This window comes from Acanthisitta chloris, unplaced genomic scaffold (assembly GCF_000695815.1).
Source record: "Acanthisitta chloris isolate BGI_N310 unplaced genomic scaffold, ASM69581v1 scaffold32922, whole genome shotgun sequence".
NCBI lineage: Eukaryota > Metazoa > Chordata > Aves > Passeriformes > Acanthisittidae > Acanthisitta > Acanthisitta chloris.
The window spans coordinates 23,522-36,649 of NW_008661592.1; the positions used below are offsets into that span (position 1 = coordinate 23,522).

Genomic DNA, 13,128 nt, shown 5'->3' on the forward strand with positions numbered 1-13,128 from the left:
ACCAGGCAACACCAAACTGTGAGAGTGAACCAGCCACCACGGCAGGAATGGTGTTGCTCTGCCATCTTATGGTGGAGCTGACACAGAACCACCTCCCACTGTCCTTCAGCTCAGATTGCTGTGGGTGTGTTCATGGGGCACAGCTAGAAGAACAAATAATGCAGTGGGTCCTGCTATTTGCTGTATTTTAATTAATACCCCATCATTGCTCAGTAACCCTGTTTGGCCTGGCCTTCCCCACATCTCTGAAATGACTTTCTCTCTGTGCTTGTGCTGACTTTGCTTGTGCTTCCTGCACTCTCACATTACTCTGGTAGTGTCAGTGGACAGAAGGCAAATTTCTGAGTGTAACTGCTGCAGCCTTCCCCTCTGGCTTTCTTGGTCTGTGTCTCCATTTCCGTGGGTAAAAGTGAGAATCTTGCTCTTGCAGTCTTTCCACAGACCCAAACCCACTACCCAGATTTCAGCCTGGAAAGTTCCCCCAAAGATTTTGAAATCCACCTTTCTACAGTTCTGCCACAATATAAATAGCTTTATCAGCATGTTTCTTTGCCACTGGCTTGACCTCTGAGTCTGAACCAGTAGCTGAGGGCTGTGAGCCTTTTCTCTTCTTGCACTTTCTCATGGGTCTGAAAATAAGTTATTTAGCCATGGAGAGTGAGCCTGGCTGAGACCAAGCAGATTGTGGTTATGTGCCAGTTTAAATCTGTCTTTTCTACTGATCTTCTAACAGGTTAATTACTAACCAGCAGCTGCTGCTTGCTTTTCCCTCCCTACCCTCTGTCCTTCACTCCTTGTTCCCTCTTAGACTTCACATTGTCACTAGTTGAATACATTTCCCACCTTTCTTCCTCCTTGGACAGGAGCAGCAACACAAAGCAAGTTTTCTAGCAAGAATAAAAAAGCATTTTCCAGGGCCTGCAATCTCAGTGCTGCAGTAATCTAAAGCAGCCTGTGTTCCTTCCCACCAGCCCCCTGTAAAAACCCCTCAAAGCCTGGAGAAATGAGCAACTATTCTGGAAGTTGCAAAACCAGAGATCTCCACAGAACTAGTAGGAAAACTGAAGTCTTAAGAGGGTTTGTATATTTATAACAGGAAAAAAACAACTCCAACTCAGTTTCTAGGGCAGGGTTTGTATTCAGTTGTCTGTTATGCAGACTCAGAATAAAAGCTAGGGTTTGTTATCCTTTGGCAGAGAGCAAAACAAAACTGGAATCAAATAAATACAGAAATGATTGTTGGGATGTTGGCTGATGGTGGACTGGGGGGATTGTTATTACGAAATCCTTGGATAAATAATAAAACACTGATCATGCTGCCAACAAAATGATCAGCTTGTCTATGTTTCTCAGGTCTGTAAAATTGGCTAAGTGTAAAGTGTGCAGGAAATATCAAGTGTTGCCTCTTCAAAAGCTGTAGGAATTGTAAGGGTAAATAGGAATTGACATTCTGTTCATGTGTGTTCTCCTTCAATGTGTAGATCCATCTGGGTAACTGTTGGTAGCAAGACATGCAATGGGAACTTCATTTGGTCACCGAAAATGTCAGGATAAGTAAACTCTCCAACACTTCTTTCAGCATTAAAAAGTAACATCACTTTATTTTTGGCACCCAGTGCATGGGGAATCCCTATCCTAACACAAGCTCCTCAGTTTTGGAGTGCAGAGCTTTTAGTCCTACAATTTACACCTATTCTTATCATTTCCTGGAACTCATGTGCTAAAAAACTCTCAGAATTCATTCACATTTGAGTAGGGGGATGATCTCCTCAAAGCATATTGACTTGAAGATTGCCATGTGTGCCAGACATCCTTATCAGAGCTTGAATTCCTGGCATTTTTCCAACAATTTTGCCTGAAAAAAACCCTAATTTTAGGGAGGATTTTAGCTAGTATATTACAGCAAAAAGACTACAGTAATGCTCCGTAAAAGAATCATGCTCCCTTAAATCTGGAAAACTTATTTGTGTAGGTAAGTGCTTTATGGCTGGATTAATGAGTAACTTCGACTTCAATTAGTTGCTGTGCTCCTGAGCTGCAGGATTGGGGATGCACAAACTCTCCTTGTTTTCACTCAGTCCCAGGATGATGTGCCTTGCCCTGGGGGAGCTGCAGCTCCTGCTGCTGGGGATAGTTTGTGTCACAGAGCTCCGAGCTGTGCCAGCCTCTCTTCACAAAGGTAGGATGAAAATTTCTAGTTTAACAGTTTTCTAGATGCTGATGGTTCTGCTATTAGGCAGTGACAAACATGGGAGTCAGTGCTGAAATAAAGAAGCTGCACTAGTTTCACCCTACAAGATTTAGACCCTAGGAACTCCCCTAGATACAAGGTAGAATTAGTTTAATGGGTCTAGTTTTCATTCTTTGCTTTTGTCCAAGTCTGTAACTGATTATCTTTTAATGAATAATTCTTATGAAACTTTAGTCTGATTCCTTGACGTTTCAGAATAAAAACTGTGAAATAAATATGATTTATGATTAAGTAAATACAAATTTGCAGGTCATGGTTTAACATGTTACTCATGGGCTGCAAACATAATGTAAAACTTAAAACCAGACTGAATCATTTCTTCTTTTTCCCCCTTTACTCCTCAGATCCTAAGTGTGGGCAGAAAGTTCAAGGGACCAACCCATGGAGTTACTTTAACCTTTTCTCTCGGATTGTTGGGGGAAATCAGGTGGAACAAGGCTCACACCCATGGCAGGTTTGCACAAGCAAATTGGTTTTGTCTTCAGAACAAAGTCCTGAATTTTCATAGAAATGACAGAAGAAGAAAACAGATATACTTTGCACTCATTGACAGCACCCAGCTCCGAGGTTCCCAGCACAGGAAGGACATCAACCTGTTGCAGTGAGTCCAGAGGAGCCCACCAAGATGATTAGAGGGATGGAGCATCTCTCTTATGAGGAAAGGCTGAGAAAATTGGGCATGTTCAGCCTGGAGAAGAGAAGGCTTAGGGGTGACCTAATTGTGACCTTCCAGTACCTGAAGGGAGCCTGAAAGAAAGATGGACAGAGACTATTTACAAGGACGTGTAGTGACAGGACAAGGGGGGATGGATTCATACTGAACAAAGTGGGTTTAGATTAGATATTAGAAGGAAATTCTTCACTGTGAGAGTGGTGAGACAGTGGCACAGGTTTCCCAGGGATGTTGTGGCTGACTCATCCCTGAAGTTTTCAAGGCCAGGTTGGATGGGGCTTGGAGCAACCTGTGCTGGTGGAAGGTGTCCCTGCCCAGGGCAGGGGGGGGGAGGAGATGATCTTTGAGGTCCCTTCCAACCCAGGCCATTCTGTGATCCTATGGCAGTGTATGATGGAGCTCCAGCCTGCTTTTATGAAAAGCTTTTATGAAAAGCAATGAAGCACACAGGGAGAACTGGGAACCTCTCCTGCTCCCTGATAAACCTTTGCTTATTATTTTTAGCTTTGGTTTTATTATTTCTGAAAGAGCATCTCTACAAAGAGATATGGATTAAACTGCTCAGAAATGGGGCATGGAAGGACACCACCCTGAGTCCCTCACCACTCTTGGACAGCATGGACTTGAGTGCTCCCAGTGGCCTGCAAAGGGAAAAGTCTCACCTTTATAGCCTGCTGAGTACTCCAGTGACTTGGCATTTATTACATGTATGTTGTTTTTATCCATGCAACAAGTCACAGCTGAGGGGAGAACATCAAGGCTTAGGATCTCTTAGGCTCAAGGACTGGTAGAATGCTGTGAAAGTGTGTGCTTGAAACACAACACTTAGCTGTGTGAATCTTTAGGGAGTGCCTGTGTGTTCTCTCTCCTTTCTTCCTCAAATGCAATCAGAGCAGACAGAAATATTTTCATTCTTTGGCATGTTTTAAAATGCTGCAGGTTTCCCTGAAAAGAAGACAAAAGCATTTCTGTGGAGGGACCATTGTTTCTGCTCAGTGGGTGGTGACAGCAGCTCACTGCACCTTGGACAGGTATTTCAGCTGGAGGATGCACCTGCAGAACTGACTGTACAGGTGTACATGTGCTGTAGCATCTTTTTGTGGTGCTTATCTACAGGGTCCCCTTTTATTTGCAATTAATATTTTCCACCATTGAAAGAAGAGGAGAAAAACCTTTTGAACATCTCAAAATTATCAATAAAATAAACTTACAGGGATTGATGGAGGCAGATTTTGGAAATTTACATGAAAAAAAAATCTGTACCTAACTAGAATGATCAGATTGCCACAATTCTTTATTTAGCAGCAACAACTGGCAGAGTATATACAATTAAATGGTGAATGGATATAGTATTGATCTCTTGGATGCTGATGGTCTCCAGCCTTAGTGCTAAAATAAACCCCAAGTCCAATAAATGAATTTGAAGCAGAATAAGAAGTTTATACTGATTGCTTTTTGTGTTTCCTTGCTGTGCATCTGATCTGGTATCAGGAGCTCTAAAGCAGGAAACACTGTGTTTTTAAGGTATAAATTAAAAGTGCTGGAGAAGTGGTCTTGTTTTTGTCTGTAATTTCCTATGTCCAAATCTTCCCTTCTCCTTCAAGCAGCAGTGTGACTGAACATTTCCAAATGCAACAGGAGGACCTGGTTCCTTAGCTGACCACCAAACCACAGTCAGGAGTGTAGCTAAATGATTTTTCTTCTCAGTACTTTTCATCTCCTGGTTTCTGCTCTGGGCCGTACTCAGCTCTTGCTGCCTGTACACATTAAGTGCTCTAAAATCCAAAGATGAAAGGAATTAGGTATCAGAAGTCATAACTTCTCTGTTTAAAACCAACTGCATGTATTCCCTTAATTTTGAAGATTTTGTAGCTGACCTTTTATTTTTCTGTTCTGCAGAAACCTACTCCAGTACCTGAATGTCACTGCAGGAGAGCATGACTTGAGGCTCAGCGAGGACAGTGAGCAGACACTGCCTGTCAAAGCTGTCATTAAGCATCCCAACTTTGACCCTAGAAGGCCCATGAACTATGACATTGCCCTTCTGAAGCTGGATGGCACCTTCAACTTCAGTAAGGCCACAGTTACCTGTGATCTTTTTCAGTGGGGAAGGTAAGGCCTTTGCTCCTCCAAGATGAGGAGGAAAGTCTTGAAACTCAGTTTAAACCCATTTCACAGCTGTCAGATTTTACCACTAAAAATCTCCAGAGTATTTGACCACTGGAGTATTTCAAGCACCAGAGCTAAGTCAGAAAAATCAACTGAATTAAGTGATGTCCTTCAGATTTAATACTCCCATGAAGAAAAGGTTATTGTTCTTTGTATGCAGGAGATAAATTGTCAACACCACATGAATTTTTCAGATTCCACAAAAAATAGCAATACCTTTTTGTTTAAAAACAAAACTGAGAAAGGAATCTTTCTGACATTGTTCTTGCAAATATTAATCAATAAATTCATGTCCATGTGTGGCAGGTTCATCAGTATTGCCTGCATGTCTTCCTCAGCCAGGGGAAAAGTTTGAGGCAGGATATGTCTGCACTGCTTGTGGCTGGGGCCGTTTGAATGAAAGTAAGTCACTCATGTTGTTCTTTGGCATCTTTGCCATTTTTCATTGGGTTTTTTGGTGTCTTATTTCCAAAGCTAAGAGCTTAATGGCATAGGTCAGAGCCAGACCAGAAAAAACATGGGAAATAATGGGATCTTTGCTAGCTTCTACCTGTGAATTACCTCAAAACAGGTCACTATGAAATGTAAACTTGCATTTGAATTTTGAAACGTTTTGGAATGCATTCAAATCAAACTGCTTGTGTACACAAAACTCTAAGTTTATCAAAACACCATAAAACGTCTTGGGGCAAGTTTCCAACTGCTTTTTGTGGCACATTAGCAGTGACATTAAGTTCACATTTCAGCCTTTCTGATGAACCTTTGTTTTTGTGGTTCAGATGGAATTCTCCCTCAGCTCTTACACGAAGTCAGTCTACCAATCCTAAGCAGCCAGGAGTGTTCCAAAGCTGTATCGACTCTAAAGAAACCCATCCAAGGTGACACTGTAATGTGTGCTGGATTTCCAGATGGAGGGAAAGATGCCTGCCAGGTCAGCTGCACAGAGGGCCCTGTGTCCTTCAGATTGTTTCTCAGGAGCTCAAGGCTCTGTGTGCCAAAGTAAACTGTGAGACTTGGAGTGTGTTTATTTTGATGTATGAATCCTTTCAAAAGCTCTGCATGGGGCAATGCACTTAATGCCATGATTCCATTTTAATTGTTGTATGAGTTGCATGACAGGTTCCCCAGAGCAGTTTTGCAATATATCCCAGTGCAATAATGCTTTGGGCTTTTTGACTTCAGAACACTTGATAGCTTAATTAATATTGCAAAGATCCTCAGGACAAAAGTAGAAACTATTGCCTCGGATTACAGGAAGGAAAGGAAGTGAGATAAAGGTTAAGTGATTGCTCCTCACTCCTTTTTACCTGCTCAGACATGACAGAGCTGTACCCATGCAGGGATTAATCTGTCTCTCCCTCTCTTGACAGTCCTGACTAAACACAATAAAAAAGGCATCTGAATTCACAGCTCTTTTAAGAATGACTGTCCCCTGTGTTGAAGGTTTGTTACTATGGCACAAAAGAGAACTCCATAAGCTCTTTGAGGTTGCTCAGTTGCATGCACATACCTCTGCAAGCTGTGGTCCATGGGCTTTTCCTTTTTTTCCACAGGGAGACTCAGGGGGGCCCCTTTTGTGCAGAAGTAAGCACGGTGCCTGGACTCTTGCTGGTGTGATCTCCTGGGGGATGGGATGTGCCCGGGGCTGGGTAAGGAATGAGAAGAAGAAACATCATGCCAGAGGATCTCCAGGAATCTTCACAGATGTCAGTGCAGTGCTTTCCTGGATCCAGGAGAACATGAGTGCTGGTACCAAATCTCCACTGTTGTGTGCTCCTCATTTGTCACAACTCTGCTGTCTCAAAATGTTTTATTTCATTTGATCTTTATCAGGATATAGCACTTCCATTTTTTTCCTGGCAGAGCTGTAGAGCATTTCACAATGCCTTGAAGTGTATGAGAGCGACTGGCAGTTGCCAAAGCCAAATGGAGAGCATTGCAAATGTTTGTTTCTCTTCCACTTTGCCTCCTACTTGGCCTCTTTTTTTTTTTTCCTTAACTTTCATAACAGTCCTTTGATCCAGTTAGCCTGGTTTTCTGATTTTGGATTTTTAGTTTTTTTAAGTGGAAATTCACCAGTTCAAAGTGTCTGAGATTCCATATGCAACTCTTTGAAGTCATGGCTAAAACATGTTGGATCAGATATTTGACAACATGGGGATAAGTCATGCTATCAGAAGTACTTTTGTTTACTCTGCCCAAAGGCCCTATGTGCTCTCTGTGCAGGGGAACAGCATGACAATTAGCCATCACTTCCAAAGTCATGAGGTCAATGACAGTCTATGCAGGGGTTAACTCTACTCAAAGTATTAAGAAGCTGAATTAATATTTTCTTCCACTTTGGGCTGTTTTTGTTTAAAGGTATTGGAGATTGTGTAAAATTGGGGGTTGAGACTAGATGATCTGTAAGGTCCATTCCAATCCCTAAATTCTATGATTCTATAATGATGAACTTGCAATTTTGATTTAATTCTAAGTAAGTCCTACTTTATTGTGGGCACGCTGTCCCCAAGAAGCATTTGAATTTGCCTCAGTTCTAGCTGTATGAAATTGCCATTTCACATGGATAAAAGTAAAGCTTATATTGTGAATATGAAACTACAGTAATCTATTCTTCTTTTTCCACCCCTTCCCTATCCCTCTTTTATTAGATCTGAAAATGAAAAGCTCCACAGGTGAGTACAGTATGTTTTATCAGTATCTTCTCTCTGCCCTAGAGCATAAAAATATCCCCAAAATATCCTGACATAAAATTTAGGAAGGAAGAAATGTGAAGCAACTTGACTCTTCAAAGCACTTTTAAATCTGTACATTAAATAGACACTTTTTCCCTCTTGGTCCTGTAAAAAAAAGATAAAATTACTTTTGTAGGGTTGTATTTATGCATTGGTGACTTAGAAAAATAGGAATTTTCCTTAAGACAGTTACTTATGTAAGGACATATCTTTACTGAAAGGCACATAAAATTATTGATGAAAATGTAGAACAGAACCTCAAGCAGTGCATGAAATCTGATTAGTGAAGTTGATACTGTATGAAAATGTATATTCTAAATAGAAAGTATGTGGTAAATTAGCAGTACTCTTGCAAAGTCTGGGATGAATCTATTTCTCTATGTCTGAGAATAAAATGAAAAAAAAAAAAAAAAGCCCCATGATACCCAACCCCAAATGTAACATGTTTTCAAATTTAAGTCTTTCATTGATTCTGCCATGTTATGTTCTTGTTGGACACTGTTCACCTGGTGCAAGGTCAGCTAAAGATCCTAGAAACAACCTTTGTGAACTAGATCTTAAAACATCAATTTTAGTAACCTAGAGTGAGATTTCTCAGATGATAAACAAGTCTGGGCACATGGTCAGTTTTTGTAGACTTGCAGTGGCCTGGGAGAACTGGGGATTTTAGTGTTTTTTGCATCTTGTTGACTTTTTTATTGGGCTCCCTAGGATAAGCTGCTAAGTGCATGACTCCTTAAAATTGTTTTCATATACAAGGTGGAGCTGAGCAACCTTGAGCCTCACAATATTCTCCAGATGTTTGAGCTTTTCAGTGGAACAGATGCTTCTATATGTGTCAAACCTGATTCCTTCTGTTATGTTTTCACTCTGCAATGCAGCATTTTGTAGTGTTCAGGATGGCAAACTCCATGACACTGAAGGGGAATTACATTTTCCTGGAAGCTCCAAACAGTTCTATCAAAACCACCAGTAAGTAGACAAAACACAGAAATGATTCCCTGTTCTAGTGTAGGTTTTGGAGGGGCTTTATTGCATTTTTTTGTGAATGGGAACTAATTTCTTATTCCAGATTGTGTATATGGACTCTATTTGTGCCAGAAGGGAATTATATATTGCTTCATTTTTCCCATTTTGATGTAGAGCCAGAAACATTCTGTGACTATGATTCTTTATCAGTCTATTCCAAAGATGACAGACTTGTGGGTGAGTTCTTGTCCCCTTATTCTTTGAAATAATCATAGCATCATTTTGGTTGGAAAAGACCTTAAAGAGTGCTCTGTCAGGTTACAGAGCTTAAATTCTAACACCTGGTGAGGACATGGTAGTGGATTATGTTGCACTTGCATTTTCTTTCTGAATACATTGTGACATCTGATTTAAAATAAAAGATTGAGTGTGGGAGGAGAAAAGAATGGAAAACACCTGGTAGGGAACTTTGTCAGCATCTGATTTTCTGGTCTCAATGGGTTTCAGTTTTTAATAGTGTGACTCTATCAGGGCTAATGGATTAACAGGGAAAGTAGAGGAATGAATAGGCAATTTCCTCTTCATCATAAAATTTTTAGAGCTAAGTGCTAAAAATGGTACATGCAAGTTTTTTTTTTTCAAGTGTCTAAAGACTTTAAACAGGAATTATTCTCGAATATTATATTTTAGGTAAATTCTGTGGAGGAGATCTTCCATTACCTATATTGATTGGCTCCAATAATATAAAGCTGAAATTCGTTTCTGACCATGAGGATCATGGAACTGGTTTTTCCATGACCTATAAAGCTGTAACACCAGATATTCTTCCTGGTAAGTCTAAGTCTAATAATATACCTGTCTGCACTCTTGGGTGGTGACCTGAAAAAAAACACATCAGGAGAAAATAAATCAGAGTAAACTCCTATGGTATTTCCATGTGGATGATGTAGTGAGCAAGGTGAGTGTGGTTAGGCTGCTATGTGAAAATTTGGAGAAACTAGGATGCTGGAACAAGATAGGATAGATGCTATGGAGAGAAGTCCTCCTTTAACTTTGCCTCTTCTCCATCCACTTTATACAACATCTCTTTTCCTTTCCCACTTCCAGAACATTTTTCCAACTCAATAAGATTCATCAAATGAGCAGAATTTCCAGGTCTTCCCAGGTCTTTCCCCAGGCCACTTGAAGGGTCTTCAGTCACAAACTCCTGCTGTTCCTGTCTCTGCAGCTTTTGCAGCTAGTTTCTTTCCTTGGCAGAGTGTAGGGAGTCCCTGCACAGCCTGTCAGAAAAACATGACCTCTGGTTCTGTTCATGTCTCCACTTTCCTCTCCAAACAAATCTGGCAAATGTTCCTCCCCTGCTCCTCTATCACCCCATGAGGGTACCTGTCCCTGCAGTGCCTGGAGTTACTGGGTGGGATAATGAAAGAAGGCTCTGGTCCCTCTGCAAAAAATACACTCATCCTGAATAGATCAAGTGCTGACAGAGCAATGGGAGCCAGAAAGGGCTTTAAAGAGAGTTTTAGTGAGGGTGACAAATTTTCTTGGCATCTTTTTCAGACAGAGGGCATTGTCTTGCTGCTGTTGTCCTGTTCTCTTCCTCAGCTGTGTGAAAGCACCACAAGAGTTTTTCTGGAGTTCCTTTATTTTTAATAGAAAGGCACAGTGCCTCCCATCTTTGTTTTCCTGGATTTCCAGGCTCTGGCTGTGAGTCCCTAGCTGTTCTTTTTGAAGAAGGAATCTTACAAAGTATGCACTACCCAGAGCACTACAGCAACATGGCAGACTGTCAGTGGATTATCTGTGCACCAGAAGATCATGTAATCAAGGTATAACTTGGGCCCTTCAGTCTACAGGAGGGGAGTGGATACCACTGAGTTAAGGAGAAATTATTCATTTCTCATTAACTGAGCAGCATAAGCTTGAATAATGCTGCTGGGTGCAGTTAAGGGGAATCACTTTCCACCCACGAAGACAGATAGGTTTTGACTTCTCCTTTAGGCTAGAGTAAAATAGGATTTCCTGGTTTCAGGAAATTCCTGACAGATTTGTCTAGCAAATGTAATATCTCACCTGTGAGAGGTCTGAATGTCACACAAACTAAACCTTAAGGGAATAATTCAGAATACTAAAGACTCAGTTATAGAACCTTGATTTTTTTCCTATGTGAATCTAACAACAAGGTTCACTTTTTAATTTTTCTTTGAAGCTTACATTCCAGTCTTTTGAAGTAGAAGAGAGTGAAGATTGCTCCTATGATGCCGTGACTGTGTATGAAGATGTGGGGAAGAAGGAGGAAATCGGTTTGATTTTGGATTTTTTGTCTTCTTTTGGGGATGATTTATATCTTTTATAACTTTCACTAGCCCTAATGTCCAGTTGAAAATCAAGTTCACCTCCAGAGTCTCAGGTGGTGTCACAGGCACTAGTTTCAGTATGTTGAAACATGCTCTCAAGTATTGCTGCTTCTATTCCACTTTGAGGCAAAACCACATTGAACAGAAGCATTTTTGTGTGCTTAAATCCTACATGAAATGCAGTTCTGAATGAATGTAAATTAAGAGAAGGGCAAAACCCAATAATTCGGTTTAACAGTAATGATCAGGCACAAAACACCCACAATGTCTCCATTCCAGTGTCCAGTTGTCCATGCAATCCTTTGCCACTTGAACCAGAGGAAGGTCTGTCCCAATCAACTGGTCCCAGCACTTGCTTGAAGCTGCTGCTTAGATTAGTGCTAGAAGATGCTACTGCTGAAACACTAACAACTAAATCAGGCAGTGTTTCACATGCAATGGCCACCTGTGAGCGTGGCTGCTGCAATAGACTGTTGGGGAATAATGCCAGAGGCTCCTTGCTCTGATGAGGTAATTACTGAGCAAGGACAGGCTGCCAGGAATAACAGCACAGTCCTTCAGCCTCAGTCTACTTATCTCTTGTGCATGGTTATTTTTTACCCTCCTGTGTGAGAGAATTTTGTGTGCCCACTGTTGAAAGAGAGAAGGATTAAGAAGCATCTGTAAATCTGCAGTGAGACTTTGCTTTCTCATCTTTAGCTAAGGCTTGTGGATTTGCCCTACCAGCAGCTGTCCTAAGCAACTCTGCTGTGATGCTGGTTGTCTTTCACTCTGATGAAACAGAGACCTTTGGAGGATTCAGAGCTGCAGTCTCTTTTGTTCATGTCACAGGTAATAGAAGTAACTTGGGAAACTTTGGGGCAGCACAAAGGGCTCCTCAGTGAATCAGCTATTCAGAATTATTTGGCTCTAGGAGATTCTCATCTAACGAATTGTTTCAGTGGAAAAAAAAGAAAGTATTGTGAACCTATTGAAGCATTAAACAAAAGCCTGCTGAAGGGGTGAAGAGAAACAATGAATCTACTCAAAACCTGAGAGTTTTATTTGTTTAAGGGTATTTTGGTGCATTTTAAATGGCACTTTACTACTCCATGCAGATGTAATAGCACAGATCCCTACAACAGAAATCTGTTTCTACAAAGTAAAATTAAGGAAATGAAAGTGAATTTATGACACAAATATTACTCCAGACAGCCTCTTAACACATTTGCCATTCTCTTTTGCTAAATTTAGATACCTTGAATTCAACTAGTGGAGAAGAATTTGAAGCTATGGATACAACTGAAGAAGAAACACAGGTTACAGCAGGTAAGCCAACTCAACTTCTATTTTCCTCATGGAAACAGAGAGGACCTTTTGGATTATAAATTAAATGGTGTTTTCTCCAAATATTTAATGGCTGCAGTTGTCCCAGATTTTTTCATGAAGATATTTTGAGGAAATAAGGAGATGAATAGTAACATTCAGATGCTTTGGCTCTAACAGAACCTAATTTTTCTTGTTTCCTTCATCTTGTTAAGTCAGGTACAGCAATGCAATAGCATTTCAGCTTGTATGTCAGTTTGCACCTACTTCCTTTGGTGAAAATAATTGCAAAGTCTACATGGAAAATAGTAAACAGCATTTTAGAGCTTCTTTTCCCCTCCAGTACTTTATGGAGAATGGGATGAGTCCATGCTCATTGCAGGTTTGAAGCTAAACCATTTGAAGGTAAGCAGCAGCTTTCACCTTGGAGAAGCTCTGTTTTTGCTAAGATCATGCTAGTTCTAAGCATTTTGATCCTTTGTAATGAGGAAAGTTGGAAGATTTAGCAAAAAAGAGAGCAGAGCTTGAGAAGCTGTGGAGTAGTCCTGGAATGAAATGTCCTTTGCTTCTCCAAATCGTAACCTCTAATGACTTCTTAAAACATCAGAGCTTTCTGTTTCAGGTGATGTTTGTGGAATGCCTTCAAACCAGCCCAGGTTCCTCTTCAGC

At 40.8% G+C, this 13,128-nt stretch overlaps 1 protein-coding gene across 1 annotated transcript in view; it reads left to right on the forward strand.

Moving 5' to 3' along the window:
• The first annotated feature begins 2,088 nt into the window (after window positions 1-2,088).
• LOC103798044 (ovochymase-2-like) overlaps window positions 2,089-13,128 on the forward strand; it is a 13,737-nt gene continuing 2,697 nt past the window's right edge. The window contains 16 exon segments of the mRNA XM_009070288.1: window positions 2,089-2,179; window positions 2,596-2,705; window positions 3,864-3,955; window positions 4,824-4,996; window positions 5,400-5,495; window positions 5,873-6,024; window positions 6,647-6,842; window positions 7,745-7,768; window positions 8,710-8,800; window positions 8,901-9,034; window positions 9,488-9,628; window positions 10,496-10,626; window positions 11,007-11,100; window positions 11,854-11,985; window positions 12,382-12,462; window positions 13,082-13,128. Of these exon segments, the coding sequence (XP_009068536.1) occupies window positions 2,089-2,179; window positions 2,596-2,705; window positions 3,864-3,955; window positions 4,824-4,996; window positions 5,400-5,495; window positions 5,873-6,024; window positions 6,647-6,842; window positions 7,745-7,768; window positions 8,710-8,800; window positions 8,901-9,034; window positions 9,488-9,628; window positions 10,496-10,626; window positions 11,007-11,100; window positions 11,854-11,985; window positions 12,382-12,462; window positions 13,082-13,128 (1,785 nt within the window).